This window comes from Tursiops truncatus, chromosome 4, assembly GCF_011762595.2.
Source record: "Tursiops truncatus isolate mTurTru1 chromosome 4, mTurTru1.mat.Y, whole genome shotgun sequence".
NCBI classification, from domain to species: domain Eukaryota; kingdom Metazoa; phylum Chordata; class Mammalia; order Artiodactyla; family Delphinidae; genus Tursiops; species Tursiops truncatus.
Genome location: NC_047037.1, coordinates 16,119,555 through 16,135,307, shown reverse-complemented (window position 1 = coordinate 16,135,307; position 15,753 = coordinate 16,119,555). Strand labels below are relative to the sequence as shown.

Genomic DNA, 15,753 nt, shown 5'->3' with positions numbered 1-15,753 from the left:
TAGTATATTTTGACAGCATGAATGAGTCAAGCAAGCAATTTTCCAGACTGTTTAATAGTACAAAGGAAAGGGCTTCTAAGGAAGTCATTCTTATGACTAGCTGAAAAATATTTTTCTTAGTAACTGTTCTAGAGAAAAACAGGTCACTGTTGGAAGAAAAATGAAATCTCAAGTTACCAGCATTCTGGAAGTGATTTGATCACTAAGATGTGTTTATCTTATGACAAAACTCCTTAAAAGGATTCTGTTTCATGCATTTCCAATTATTTAATGAATGTTGGTCTTGAAATTCGACGGGAAATTATTTAACACCATTACATACTTTAACTCCATCATCTTGGCAGCACGTTGGCCATTCTGTTTTTTGAACTTTTTTTTTTAATTCCATTAGCACATATAAAACTGCATCATCATAAACTTAAAGATTCAATGTTTTAGGTTTATCAGGTTGCTACAAATGTATTCCACTCTGTGGTTCTAAACTGCATGTGAATGAAAATAGGACTTGATCGATGGAAAATCATTTGTTTGTGGATTTACAGATTCTATTCCAGGTGGTTTGAAAAGATGCATTGTCCAGCAGCAACTTTTCTGCCAGTGACAATGCTCAGTGTGAGCTTGATGGATTCCAACTACTGGGTTTATCATTACTGCATAGATCTTTGGAAGGACAGGCTGCAAATCTCATTTCTAAGCCATGAGTAGCTATTATGTCAATTTGAAGAATAGAAATACAATCAATACAGCTTAAAAAAAAAAGGCACTCTATGGTCATTCACAGATGGTTGCCAGCTTTCAAATTGTAATATCCTGGCTAATTAAGTACCCTTGATTATTATGATTTTTCAGTATCAGGTTAATATTTAAAATTTGGAATATAACCTACTAGCCTTATTTATTTATTTGCGGTACGCGGGCCTCGCACTGTTGTGGCCTCTCCGGTTGCGGATCACAGGCTCCAGACGCGTAGGCTCAACAGCCATGGCTCACGGGCCTAGCCGCTCCATGGCATGTGGCATCTTCCCGGACCGGGGCACGAACCCATGTCCCCTTCATCGGCAGGCAGACTCTCAACCACTGCGCCACCAGGGAAGCCCTAGCCAATTGATTTTTGCAGAATCCTTTTTTTTTTTTTTGGCTAAACTTGCATCTAAAGTCAACCTGTGGTTGCAGTTGACAGATTAGTTATTAGTTCTCTCTCTGTGCTCTTACTCATAAGAGGCCCGCATTATACAGTGATTATCAGATGAGACATACTTCATGAATAACTTTTCTTCTCTACATTTTCCTACCATTTTATGTATTACAGAATAAATCACATTATACCTGATTTTATAGTTCATTTTTCATGTTTCTTTTTCCCACTATTTTGTAAGCTCCTTAAGAATGGGAGGCTTACATTCATCACCGCTCTATGTATGGTGTTTTGAATGTCCTTGGCATTCAGTGTTCATTGAATTGAAAGCAGTGTTTCTTCCTGACCATGGTCGATAATTGTGAGCAGATTTTATGTGCTTTCAAATTTGTTAGAGAATTTTTTTTCATGTAATAGGACATTTGTTGGATAGTGACATATAAACAGTCATAAACTATTTCTCTAAGGAATCCAACACCCTTCATTTATAGTAGGACTCATCCGGTTAAACTTCTCTGACACTCTGATGGACTGTTTATGTTCTGTTGATGGAAATCGCTGGAACAGGCCTTTATTTGCTGTCCTGCCATGTTTTGTATGTTATCTTGTGCAGGCAGCACATAGGGACCTGGTCAGGCTTCCTGATAACGGTGGCTTTATAGATAGCCCATGTCTCAGAGGGGAGTGATAATGGGTCGGGGCAGTGGCACAATACACAGTTATTTTTGTAACAATATTAACTCACTGTTAGTAAGAGTGCTTTGTTGGGAAAGTATCACGCTTAGGTAGAAGAGTATTTATTCTTCAGAGGTTGAATGGGGAGAAGCAATACTACCAGGGTAGCAACATCATCGGTGTTTTGTTTTTCCTTTTTCTTTCACTCTGCTGAGAATATTGAGAAAAGCATTGATTGGCGTTGGTGTTTATTGTGAGGGGAACATTCTGGGATCCAGACTGCAACTATAACTACTGTTGTTTTTATTGTAGAACTCATAACAGTAACAAAGACACAGGTTATTTGTCTGGAGATCATGTATCTCTGTTGCACTTAAATTTCTCCACACTCCAATTTTAGGGAAAAAATTTTTTTGGCTTCCCAGTGTGAAACCTGTACAGTGTTGCATATCTTAAACCTGAAGAAGAAAAGAGAGTCCAAGCTTCCAAAAAGTATAAATGCCTAGGCCCTACCACTTAGTACCTTGCTCATTATTTCTTCCCTCTAACAATTCTTTTAGGAGCTGTGTGACGAGCTATTTAAAAAAAGTTCTGGAGAGTCAAAAACAATCCAGATTGTGTTGATGCCAGTCGTCCTAGCAATTAAGTATTTGAGGAGAAACCTACATTTATCCACTTTGAAGAGAATCATTAGGAGGGATTAAAAATTTAGTACTTCAGGCCCTTTAGGGTTAGAGTGGAGTAATTATGTAGCTGGTAACAAATGCTACAGTCTCCACTTAAACAGTCACTTCCTGAGACATAGTGGCCCTCTTCAAGGAGCTTCACAATTTGTAAATGTTGTCTCCTTGGAGACTAAGTTCTGCTGACCCATTTTTTTAGATTTCGCATGCTTTTCTGCAAAGTGTGCTTTCACGGAAGGTAAGGCCTTGATAACAATCTTAAAGAGATACGGGCTCTGTAGAGTATCTTCCCGCGGCATAAGCAATACTTACTGTCTTCATCAGTGAGCCTCTTCATATGGTGCTCAAAAGAGAACACCTTTGTACTACATCTACTGTATTTGTTGATGATTATGAGGCTAGTTTGATTTCCTAATCTTGCAAGTTGGGAAGTAAGTAAAATGCTCAAGAGACGGCCGATTGAGCCTGGTGTGCCATGCTTCGTCACCAAAACATTCAGTAGCTTTTTTTTTTTTTTAAATCAGTAAATCTGTATTTCAAGTCTTGCTTCTTATTTGTATAACACACAGTAACATGTTAATTTCACAAGAACACGTAGTTGGATCTACTTTTAAACTAATTGGAAGAGATGGTGATATTTGTTTTATCTTGAGTTTTTTTTTTTTTTTTTTGTAAATCTGGACAGATCAGATTTTACCAGGAACCAGTATCACCAGGAACAATCGCTTAATTCCTAACTTAAAGCCTATTCATTCTGGTTTTAGGTATGATTCTAGTAAGCCAGGTAGTATTAACCATGGCACAGAAATATGAAAACACACACATTACTTCCTAGGTGATTTTACTGCATAAAAATGCAGTGACAGGAGAGTTACATTAGAACTCTGACATACTCCTAAAATAGATAGACCATTGTAGTTAGCTTTTGACCTCCACATCCTCTGTCTGGAAGCTTTTTGAAAGCGGAGACTATTCCTTAGTTATTAGAATCTCCAGTGCCTACCCATAGGCCTGACACATGGTCAGCTTCCAATAAATATTACTTTACTTGCATTGACTTTAAAATGGGACGAAATGCAGAATAGCAGCTGAACTAGTAGCTCCTGACCCATGCCATGACCTTCCTTGCCCCACCCTTAAGATTCAAAAGACAATTAAGCTAATTATAGTCATTACAGTTGTAAATTAGACCACACATTTCATTAAAAATTGACACAGTCATCTCTTTGAAGGGAAATGAAAACTAGCATTGTATGTAGAACACTAAAATCACTTGACTTGAATTTTCACTTCTCAACTAATTGTGATATCACAAAGAAAAAAATATATACCCGTAGTCTCATGCCAGTCTCCTAACTGGGCTGAAAAATGTCAATTTAGTTAGGTAACAAAATTGGTTATTGGAGTTATTTTATGTATTAGATAACAGTGTTGCTGATTGATTTTTTTTTTCATTTTTAAGCATTTATTCTGTGAATTTTTCTGCCCTAAGGCAGTGGACTGAAAAAGTGACATTTTTCTGCTGTTGATAAGCATTATGAGTAGAAATCAATAGTTAAATTGACCCAATAAAAGATGCCTGGGACCTACTATTGAGACAGGAAGAACATCAGAAAGCAACCTATATAGACTCTAACAAGGCTCAGAAGCATCTTTTGCCTTTGTTTTGCATATGTATTAAATAGCAAAAGACAGTACTAATGAATTGCAGTTTTTTCTAGGGAGTCTGTTTACGTCAGGATTCTGTTAACTAATAGATAGGCTGCGGATTCGTAAGAGCCAGATTCAGTAACATGCCACATGCCAAAAAAAGGGGACATACTGGTTTAAGGTTGGTAGACCTCTAAACAAATTTGTGTAGAATTTATCTTTTTTGCTTTGCTAATCACCAGCTGCTTTTCTTTAGCATTTATTTGCATTCTGTGTGAAAAATAGATTTTATATTTCATTTATAATTTATCTAGATATATTTATTTATTGGACACTGTTGTTAAATGATAAAGGAACTTTATAAGGAGATAGGATCAATATATAAACATTAATAATTCTAACTCTCTTTTATATAAATATAAAATTCATCTAACTATGCTTATTTAGTCAATGCTTTGTTAAATAGATAACCTAAAGGAATGTTTTCAAAGCAGTGGTGTACATACACTAATATTAATAATTTGGACTCCCTTTTATACACATACCTGTGTATAGAAATATCTATCTGGATCTAGATCTAGATCTGTGAGGGACTGGCTTTTTTCCTCTTTCCTTATCAGTATCATTCAACCCCTTTTATATGATAGGTAGGTTGCAAGGCACAGGGTATGCAAAAATAATCCTCCGCCCCTCCTTTTGGTTGCAATGACTGTTGCTGACCCAAATCAAATAGTTTCCTTAAACTGTGCTTTCATTTTTCCACTTCTCTAGTTAGAAATAAATCCTCTTGTGTGCTCCCTGAGGGAGGAATAGTTTAGCAGGGAATCACTTACTAATTACTGTTCATTAATCACATAGAAAGAATACTTTTTTTAATGTCAACTCTGTCATTCATATAAAATGTATGTTTCCTTGAGGAACCTCTATGAATTACTTGTTCATCCTCATTGTCTTTCATATATTTCATTATACTCCTTAGGAGCTCAATAATTTCAAATATAAATTGTCTGTTCCTTATATACAAGGGTCCTGTAAATAACAGAGATAGCAGTGGCACCTTTTCTTTGATTTACTTGTTACCTCCTGGTCATATGATTAGCCTGTTAATTTAACTCTCTACCTGTATAGCTTGTTGAAAGCTGCAGCCAGTGGAGTGCGGGGACTGGCTTACATAAGACCTGTTCCCAACTCCAGGTTAAGTGATGTCGTATTGGCAGCTTAAAATTGGCCATGGTAGGAGGATTTACACTGTGGAAATTGGCAAATGCTACAATTCCCTCCCCAGAGAGCTACTTCTTAAACACTTAGCAGCACCCACTGTTTATAGAATTGTCTCTTCTTTTTTAAAAAATTGTTTGACCATATGGAATATCCATGTAGAATTTTATTTCCAGATATTTTCTTTCTCTGCTGTTTTATTTATTTCCAGATTTTTTCTTCCTATACCACTTGCCAATTGAGTGACTGGGCCGGTTACTTAGCCTTTCTGTGCCCCAGTGTCCTTATCTGTATGAGAGGGATAGTAACAGTACCCACCCTGGGACTGATGTGAGGTTGAGTAAGAAGTACACTTATCTCAGTATATTAGCAAAATGCCTGATGTACAATGAGCACTCAAGTAGTGTTACCATTTATCTCTCTGTACTTTAATGAATAGATATTGATTGATCCCTTACTAAGTACTTAGCATTTTTCTGAGTCCAGTGGGTCACTGATTGAGACTCAGTGCCTCTAACAATGAGTGTTAGCCATAGTGCCCTGTGGTAAAAGCCTTCCTCTTTTGCTCTTCCAACCTAATGTCCTCTATTTTTGTTTGTGTTGTTGTTTCTTTCTGCTGAGAACTTTTTTCTTCCTATATGAGTTTTGCAGACTTTTTTCATATTTAGGTTTAGTTTAGACATGACCTCCTCTAGGAAGCTTCTCCTCACCCCAGCCCTGGCCATGCTATTGTCCTGCCTCCTCGTTTCTGTAATGCACCCAATTCATATCCCTATAACTGTCTTTGGCACATTAATCAAAATTATGCATCTCCCTCCCTCTCTGGATTTGAGTCCATGGCCTGTGACTTACCACCTTTGTGTTCTCGTCATTTAGTGAAATACATGTTACATAGTAGACCCCATAGAAAAAGATCAAATGTTTGTTGGTTGAAGGAATAAGCTAGAGACTTTGCTCATAAAGACCTTATTACTTCGTTGAAGAGATGATAATATACACATGTGACATGAAGGTGAACAAGAAAGCATTTTAATAATGATATCTTTATTTGTATAGATATAAATTAAGTTTACAAGTTATTTTCATATATACATGATCTTGAAGTAGGAAAGATCATTGTTTTCCCTGTTACAGATACAGATATTTATGTTCACAGATATAAATGAATTGAGTTAGGTCAGCCAGATCAGATTTGAAGAAGCAAAGCCTAGCTTGTCAACCAGGTTTTGTGACTCTGAGTTAAAAATATAAGAGAAAGTTTGGTTATTCTTCTAGACAGTAACAACCCGTTCTCTTTTGCTTTCCTTTTTTTTTTTTTTGTAGCTTTTAAAAATTATTGTGGTAATTTTTAAATATACACAAAATTAGAGAAATACTGTAACAACTTCTGTGTATGTATCAATCTGCATTTTCTATGGATGTATCCATGTGAACATTCTGTGAACATTTGTCCGTCTTATTTCACATATTACTTTCCACATACCTTTTGTTCCTGATGTATTTTAAAGCAACTCTCAGACATCCTGTCCTATCAGTTTGCTTATATGTATGTAGGAACTTTATGTGTTAAGAACTTGTTTTAAATATAGCTTGTTTTAAGTATAACTGTATTTCCAAATCTATCGGTATCGACAGTAATTTCATTATATCACTTTTTTTGTTTCTTTTTTTATATCTGAATTTTATTTTATTTTTTTATACAGCAGGTTCTTATTAGTCATCCATTTTATACACATCAGTGCATACATGTCAATCCCAATCTCCCAATTCATCCCATCCCCCCACCCTCCCCACCGCTTTCCCCCTTGGTGTCCATACATTTGTTCTCTACATCTGTGTCTCTGTTTCTGCCCTGCAAACCGGTTCATCTGTACCATTCTTCTAGGTTCCACATATATGCATTAATATACGATATTTGTTTTTCTCTTTCTGACTTACTTCACTCTGTATGACAGTCTCTAGGTCCATCCACGTCTGTACAAATGACCCAATTTCATTCCTTTTTATGGCTGAGTAATATTCCATTGTATATATGTACCACATCTTCTTTATCCATTCATCTGTCGATGGGCATTTAGGTTGCTTCCATGACCCGACTATTGTAAACAGTGCTGCAATGAACATTGGGGTGCATGTGTCTTTTTGAATTATGTTTTTTTCTGGGTATATGCCCAGTAGTGGGATTGCTGGGTCATATGGTCATTATATCACTTAATTCCCACTTTACATTCAACTTTTCCCAGTTGTCACAGCACATCTTTTTTACAGGTAGATTGCTCAAATGAGCATCTAAATAAAATTGTCAGATGTGCATCTAAACAACATCTATTTGGATTTTATGTCTTTTAAGATTCTTTTAATCTGTGATAATTCCTGCTTCTTCCCCACTCCCCCACCCCATGTCTTTATTAGTTGAAAAAATCAGGTCATTGTCCTGGAGAACATCTGAGATTCTGAATTTAGCTAATTGCTTCCCTATAGTAGTATCATTTAGCTTGTTCCTCTATCACCCTTATTTTCTGTAGACTAGAAATTAAAGCTAGAATTGAGTTTAATTTTAGTGCTACTTACTGTTATTTGGTGAGAATACTTCCCAGATGGTGCTGTGTACTTCCAATTGCATCACATCAGGAGGGAATAATTTCATTTCTCTCCACTTCTAATGATGCTGAAATCTATCAGTAAGTTCAGGTGAGCCTGAGCCAATCCCTATAAAGTTCTCCATTAAAATTGTATCTAGTGGTTTCACTCCATTGTCGATCATTTCATAGCGCCATGATTTTGTTAGGGATTGCAAAACGCTGACTTTTAACTATATTATTCCTGCTGCATTTATTATCTGGAATCTTTCTGTAAAGAGCTTTTCCTTAGTATCTGATTGGCAACTCCACAATACAGTTTATAGCAAAAAGATGGAGAAACTGCGTGATTTTTTATTTACCAATTTTCAGAATCAGACATTAACTTCTAATATAAGATCTAAATATAGTATAGTTATTCAAAGGATTCTAACAGATTTTTACAAAATTTCCCTTGAGGAAATTCTTTGGATTATTTCTCCTAATCTTTTTTTTTGATGAATGCATTTTGATAACATTACTTCCCATGGAAAGTTCCCTTTCCCTCCTTTTTTGTTTACCGTAAATATACCTCTATATGATCGAATCTGTTCATTCAGAAGATATGTATTGATCATCTTTCTCTCTGGTAACACTGTGCTAGGCTAGCTACTAGGGGTGTAGACACTAGCCCTGCTTTTTCACAGAATATATACTTTGGGTTTTTCTTCTACTTATAATATGATATGATTAAAAAAATAAGCATGTATATGAATCTGTTTCTGCTTACTATCATATTTGGTGTCCTATTTATACATTTTAATGAACAATATTTTTAGCTGATTTTAGAGACCCTGGCCCTGGTGTCTAAGATAGGAACAATAAAGAGATTTCAAAGTTAAGTTGTGACTGCTGACCCAAAGAAAAATGAAGTATTTCCATACAGGGCACTGTATGTGACAAATGAGGAAGTTTTTATTTTTATTATTTGGAAAGGTAAGAAGAGGGAATAATGGGGACCTCCCCAAGACAAAAGTGAGTGGTAAGATCCTGTGCTATTTTAATATAAGCAAATATTTGAACTTAATTTGACTTCTATTTTCAGGAACCGAGGGTGACATTTTATGGCTGTCTTTATCTCCTATAATTAAAATGTGTTTTGTCAGGATTTTTTAAGGCATTTTTGGATTTTAGAAAGCATACAACTTCTAAAGCTTTGTGAACATCTTCTTGTATGAATAGCCAGTGTAAATGGGACTAGTAGGACACTCCTTTCTCTAAGGGATTCTGTGACTGTGAGACAGTGAATATGACATAATGTTGAATTCACCAGAAAAATGTATTACGTAAACCTGAGGCTATAATTTATATTGTTTTGTTAGACATGTGATACTAATGTTGTAAAATTGTAGATTATATTATTTAAATGACCACTGTAATTCTAAAACTCTTCTCAGATCTCCTCTTTCACTCATGTTCAGACAGTATGAGATAGCTGTTATGATTATTTGAAATTAGGGTAAAAGGCAGATTCCTGGCATATCATTAAAAGTATTTTTTGCAGTTGAAAATCAGAAAGATAGAGAAATACTACATTCTGCTTATGAGTCTATGCTAATGTGTTTTCTGATGTTGGGGAGAAGTGCGGGGAGGCAAGAGATTTTTCAAAGCAGTGATATTAGGTTTGCTTTCTAGCACCTACCTTATCAGGAAATTTGAAAGGAAACAAAAAACCAAGCCCTTTAATTGTGATATCTGGTAACTGAGGATTAAGCTGACTTGACTTTGAAGATCAAAATTGCTGTTTGTATTATGTCAATTGAAAGAACAGTTGCATTTTTGACTTGAGGAAATAGCTTAATCCGAATAGCACGAAAGTTGACCAACAAGTGTGCTCATCCGTAAATATTGACTGTTTTAATCTGTAGAAAATGGAAGGCCAGCAACAAGGATATAGTAGTGAACCTCTAAAAGGAGTTGGTGAAAATTAAATGTTACGCAACATGAAAAGAACACCAGGGGGAAAATGGACAGAGTAGAATAACAGGAAGATTAGTCATTTCTGGAAGGAAAAAAAAAGTGGGGAGCGGGGGAAGAAATATTTTAAACAGGAAGGTGGAACTGGAAGTACCAGTGATAACAAACAGGAGCTCATTAGAGGGCGAAACTGGGCTTTAAAGAAAAGGGATGATACTGGTCTCGTGTAATTACAACATATAGTCTTTACGTTAACAACGAACAGAAGCGCAAGTGGGGAAATTTTTCTGTGAGGGATTAAGAGAACCCTGTAGAAATAGAAGAATGATGTTTACTCCTTGGCTAAGCTGACTGGCTTAGGTCAGACAGCACTGTCCAAGTGCATAAAGAAAATGGCTTTCTTTTAAAACAAACAAATGTTCTGCTGTTTTCAAGTGTTGGGCAAAATAAAAGCATTCTGGACATATTAAAATATGTAAGCTACTTGGTTTGAAATAATTTTCACTTATATATTTACTTATCTGACGTAAACAGTAAACTGAAGGAGTAGCGATCTCCAAATACTTTAGGAATTATTTCTACAAATTCTCGAAAGTATAAATTTTAACTCTATATATCAAATGAAATATATATAACAGTCCCTATAACAGAAAACAGGAAACCACAAGTGTGTGCGCGTGCGTGCGTGCGTGCATGCGTGTGTGTGTTGGTGAAATCCTGTTAATCCCTAATTTCTATTAAGGGCATTCATGGAACAGCTTTTGCTGGACACATTTTCAGCCTCTCTGAGTGTTCTCACCTGTCAAAGGGGAATAATAATATACCTGCCTCAGAGTTGTGTAATGAGGATTAAGTGAACTGGTAGACACAGACCCGGAAGTGGCATTTTGTTTTTCTAATTTTAATCCTGTATCCTTATATTGAGCACAGGCTTGTGTGACGCATTTCCAACTAACCAACTAACACATGGGAAGATGTACAATTGCAGTAGAAGCTCTTACTGATGCCTTGATACTTAAAATGTCATATGATAGGTTACAAATGTATCTATACTTGACAAATATGACACTATTACTTCCCTTGGCCATTCCTTAGTAACTACAGTAAACAATAAATTACATAAAAATTACTGAGAAAGTAGATATCTCTAAGGTTATATAAGCACGGCATCAGGACAAAATTTGCTTAGTCTCCTATGAGAGAATTTTGTGCAACTATATGGGACATATTCTGTATCATTGCATTCATAGAAATGCGTTATACAGTCAGGTAAGCATTTCCTGTTGATTTTATGATAAATTTCAATATTTTCATGGCACATGTGCACATACTTCCTGAGGTAAATTCTAATTCCAGCACAAAATAACCAGTTTGCATGAACACCAAATACTGCTAAAAACTTCTCTCTTTCTCCCTCTGTCCTCTCTACCTTTCTCTTCTCTCCTCCCTCTCTGCCCCTCTCCACCCTTACACACACACACACACACACACACACACACACACACACACACACACACACACACACACACACACACACACACACACACACACTCCCAGGCATAACTGCATAGGAAATGTTTATTTTCCAAACTCCAGAAAACAAACCTTATCTCAAACACTGAAAGTCCTTCCTTTTCCTGGTTTGGAAACACTAAGTCATACTTGTAGATTTTCTTTAGCCAGCATTTAGGTTTATTTAAAGCATAAAGTTGTGAGGACAAAATGACTCAGAAATTTGTAATGCACAATTAAAGCTTTTCACTTTTAGGTCACCAGTTCATATCTAGCCGACTTAGTTAAGGATTGGTTACAGTTGGTGCATTGTTTAGTTTCCAGAAGAAGCTGGGAAGCTCACTGCAACAACTCCTGTTCTGATCTGTGAACAGGCTAGAGTTGATGCTTATTAACATATTTCTTTGCAGATAAAGCCAAGTTCAAGGAATTAAATAAAAGAGAGTAGACCCAGTAGGAGTTGATGGATAAGAAGCAGTTAATTTATTCATCTACAAATATAATGTCTATTGACTGATATCTTTCTAAAAGTAGTGTGTTAAAATGATCAGAATCAGGGCTTCCCTGGTGGCGCAGTGGTTGAGAGTCTGCCTGCCGATGCAGGGGACATGGGTTCGTGCCCCGGTCCGGGAAGATCCCACATGCCGCAGAGCGGCTAGGCCTGTGAGCCATGGCCGCTGAGCCTGTGCGTCCGGAGCCTTGCTCCGCAACGGGAGAGGCCACAACAGTGACAGACCCGCGTACTGAAAGAAAAAAAAAAAAAATCAGAATCATATTTCTGTGTTTTTAATTACAGCGTCATTAACAGCAAGAAGTAAGAACTGTAACTTCAATAGGCAAGTCAAACAATGAATATATACATATATATGCTCATATAAAATTTGGACAACTCCATAAACAAGTCATGATCTTCCTAGTCTATCACTTAGTAGTGCCAAGGTCATAAAATCATTTGTTATGCTCTGCCTTATGTAAAAGCCTATGGAATTATTATTTTTTTTCTCACCCAAAAAATTCCAGAATGTGTTTTTGAAAAATTTTTGAATAGCTTTTATGTTAATTCGGTGTTAACATTGGGCACTGAGATAAATTTAAATCTTGGTGTCAGCCAAAGAGTAAATCAAGCTTATGTGGGTACAGTATGTAATACCACTTCCCAAGGAATTCTACAGAGAAGGTAGTTGTCTAGAAATGGGGTAAAGAATTGCCATCTTCCTTCTGTGGAAACTTCTGATTGTAAAAATAATTGAGAGTAAATAGACTCCAATGCATCACCTCAAGCTATGCCACATGGGTATGTAAATTTCTCTCTGCTAAATGTCGCCAAATGGCTGCATTTCTTACAGCTGGGGGCTAAATTCTGACGGAGGGTAGACACCTTTACCATAACTGTATTTTCTCTCTGAACTTTTCATGGATTCTTATGGTAATCTATGTCAGGTTAAAGCCAGAAAAGCTAAAGCTAGCCAGAGTTCATCCTGAGAGTTAGGCTTTGCTGCCAAATTAAAGAAATAGCTTGGTCTCAGTATTCTTCATTGGTTTTTCAGACTTACACTTGGGACCTAGGTGCTTGATTTGAGTTGTCTGACATTCCCCAGATGGCTTTGTGTCCTTAAGAGCTAATTCAAAGAAGGTCGTTTCAGCTGCTGAATACTCAAGCAGGTGTCTTGGCCCAAGGTTGATTGCAGCCATCATCTCAAGGGATGAACCTTGGATTTCTGAAGCTTCCTCTAAGCTCACAATTATTGTCTTGGCCCTGCACATAATTACATTTATTTGCCAATGATGGGAATAAAATATAAATATGACCGTCAGCAATGGTAATTCCCCAAAACAGAATGACTGACACTGTGATGATAATAATGTTACTGTCCTGTTAGTGCCTCTGAAGATATGATATATTGGAATAAAATGTGAAAGCTGAATTTGTCCTTGACTTTTTAAAATCTGAGAATCACATGAAATATTTGCTAATTCCTTAAGTTAGTAAGCATCATGAAGGAAAATGATAGAATTGTGTCTTGTATAAGCTCATGTACTTTATACATATGTTTTTGAAAAGAGACGGGATAGCACATCCTCCTTCCACCAGGGTTCTGGCCAGACCTGACATTTCTTATCCCCTTTCATCTAACATGCAGTCAGCTTTCAGGAGGCAGTAGAGGGTAGGCGTAGGCACAAAACCACAAAACCACAATTTCAGGAGCTGCATTCCCTGGATCCAAAGTTTACATTTGCTGCTTAGTAGTCCAATGAGCTTTGGCGACTTCCTTAACATTCTTACCCCACTAAATAGGAGTGTATTTACCTCACTGGCTTGTTTTGAATCTTGAAGAAATTAATACATGCAAAGGACTTACGGAATTTTAGGGCACACAATAAGTACTGTATACATATTAGCTGTTTAGGTAAACTTGCAGTACAGAAATAAATGAAAACCAGAACTGATGCTGCAGTTTTAACAAGATGTTTAAGAGCTCCAGGTCTGGAACTGTACAACCTGGGTTCAAATCACTTTCGAGCCCTGTGACCTTAAACTTGTGACATAACTTGACTGAGCCTCAGTTTTCTCATTTGCAAAATGGGGCCGTAATAATACCTGATCTGCAGTTGCTGTGAAGATTAAACGGGATAACACATGTAAAGTACTGAGTGCCTGGCACTACTTGAGTATGTGATAACTACTGTTCTGATTTTTATTTTGATGTTGAAGTGAACACATGAAGTATTAATACACGAGCAACATGGTATACTCAGAATCTGCGTATGTAGGGTTTCAGTTTTGCTAATGAGAATTGTTATTTTCTCCTGTGCAGAGAACACATGCCTTGGAGTTTATAATTATTTTCTAATTGTTAGGAAAATAATAATCTGGTTTTCACTTATCCTTTGTTGGACTGTTTCGATTTTTTAAAAAAATCTGCAGATGCTTTTTTTAACCTGTAGGATTTGAGCTCTGGATGAATCGGTTAAGTAAAGTAAATGCTTTGTTAGCGATGTTACCTTCTCTTTGTCCAGCCATATTCTAGCCACTCATTAAGTTGAACACCACTGGGAAGAAAAGCAACTCATCAATAACATCAAAAAGGGAGTGAAAGATAGAGGCAGAAAAGACGTTGCTTCTGTAAAATAAAGTTCATGAGACCTGATATTTCGCCATCTGTTGGGAGTGTTGTAAAGATTATGAAAACATTAGCATTTGTGAAACGTGATTCTGTGCCAGGAAGGCAGATAGAATATTATGCAAGAAATGACCAAAATTGCATGATGGCATTTGTTTCATATGGTAACATCCGTGTTTTCATTAACAGGAAATTTTAGGGCAGTCTACCTGCTTCTTAGGAGTGGGAAAGGTGAATGAAAATTTAAAAAGCATTCATCAAGGCTTCCTTATGATAAAGTAAATCTTTAAGAATGTGTTTTCCATAGAATTAGAAACTTAGAATTTCATAGTAACAGTATATTTATCACCTTGTTTGGGGAGCAGATTTAAAGCATGATCACAGGAAAACACCTGTTTTGACACACTGTGGGGAAGGTGCAAACATACGGGCAAACTCTGTCTAGGTGTAGCGTATACAAGAGTGCTTTGGCTAGCATCCTGCAAGGAGTTGGGTCTCAACGGTCTGCTCCAGCTTCTGCTGCTGCTGCTGCTGCTAATATTGCTGGGAAGGAAAAGTGGCTGACCTGGCATATCCTTTACTCTTGGTGCTGCAGCAGTCACTCAGGAAATGTGGTTTAAGGGAACCTTCTGGATCCTTTTCATGGCACCATGGCAAGAAGAAGCCGTATCTTATCTATTGAAGATAAAGCATGGAGTTGGCTAATGGATGCTGGTGAGTGAATAAGGCAACTGGGGAGCCAGTTTACTAAGATACCTTTTGGGCAGGTTCGCTCTGTCAAGGATTGAGGTGGCGTCCATGGGAAAATGGCATCTGATAATCTGAATATCAGAACACTGTTTTAGAAAGGAATCATAGTTTTAACACTGGTGACCTGATCTGTGATCCTGTGTATGTTCCATAGATAAACATATTCATTTCCAGCTTTACTACTTGAAGATACTAATCCTGAAGTTTGCTAGCTATCTCAGTATATGGAGTATAGTTTCCCATGTAATTTCTCAGGCAGTATTTAATCTTCATTCTTGTTTTTCATTTGACCCCCAGTGATTTAAAAAAAAAAAAACTTTCTAGTATATGAAAGCAGTTATTTTCCCTTTCGATTGTAAATGAGCCCCTCTTTTTTTTTCATCACAATAGAGTATAGAATTTTAAATTAAGAGATTATTTAATACACAAATTCTTGCCAGGAATATTCTTTTCAAGATAATTATGTAAGCAAG

The 15,753-nt window shown here is 36.7% G+C and overlaps 1 protein-coding gene across 17 annotated transcripts in view; it reads left to right on the top strand.

Moving 5' to 3' along the window:
* The window catches only part of MBNL1 (muscleblind like splicing regulator 1), a 176,514-nt gene that overhangs the window by 48,872 nt on the left and 111,889 nt on the right, over positions 1–15,753 (top strand). For 3 of the 17 annotated variants that reach the window (XM_019934370.3, XM_073803698.1, XM_019934369.3), the window contains exon 2: positions 15,126–15,244. The exons of the other annotated variants lie outside the window; for them this stretch is intronic. In XM_019934370.3, coding sequence (XP_019789929.1) covers positions 15,239–15,244 — 6 coding nt within the window. In that variant the 5' untranslated portion in view covers positions 15,126–15,238. The remainder of the gene's footprint in view (positions 1–15,125; positions 15,245–15,753) is intronic. 17 annotated transcript variants of the gene reach the window in all.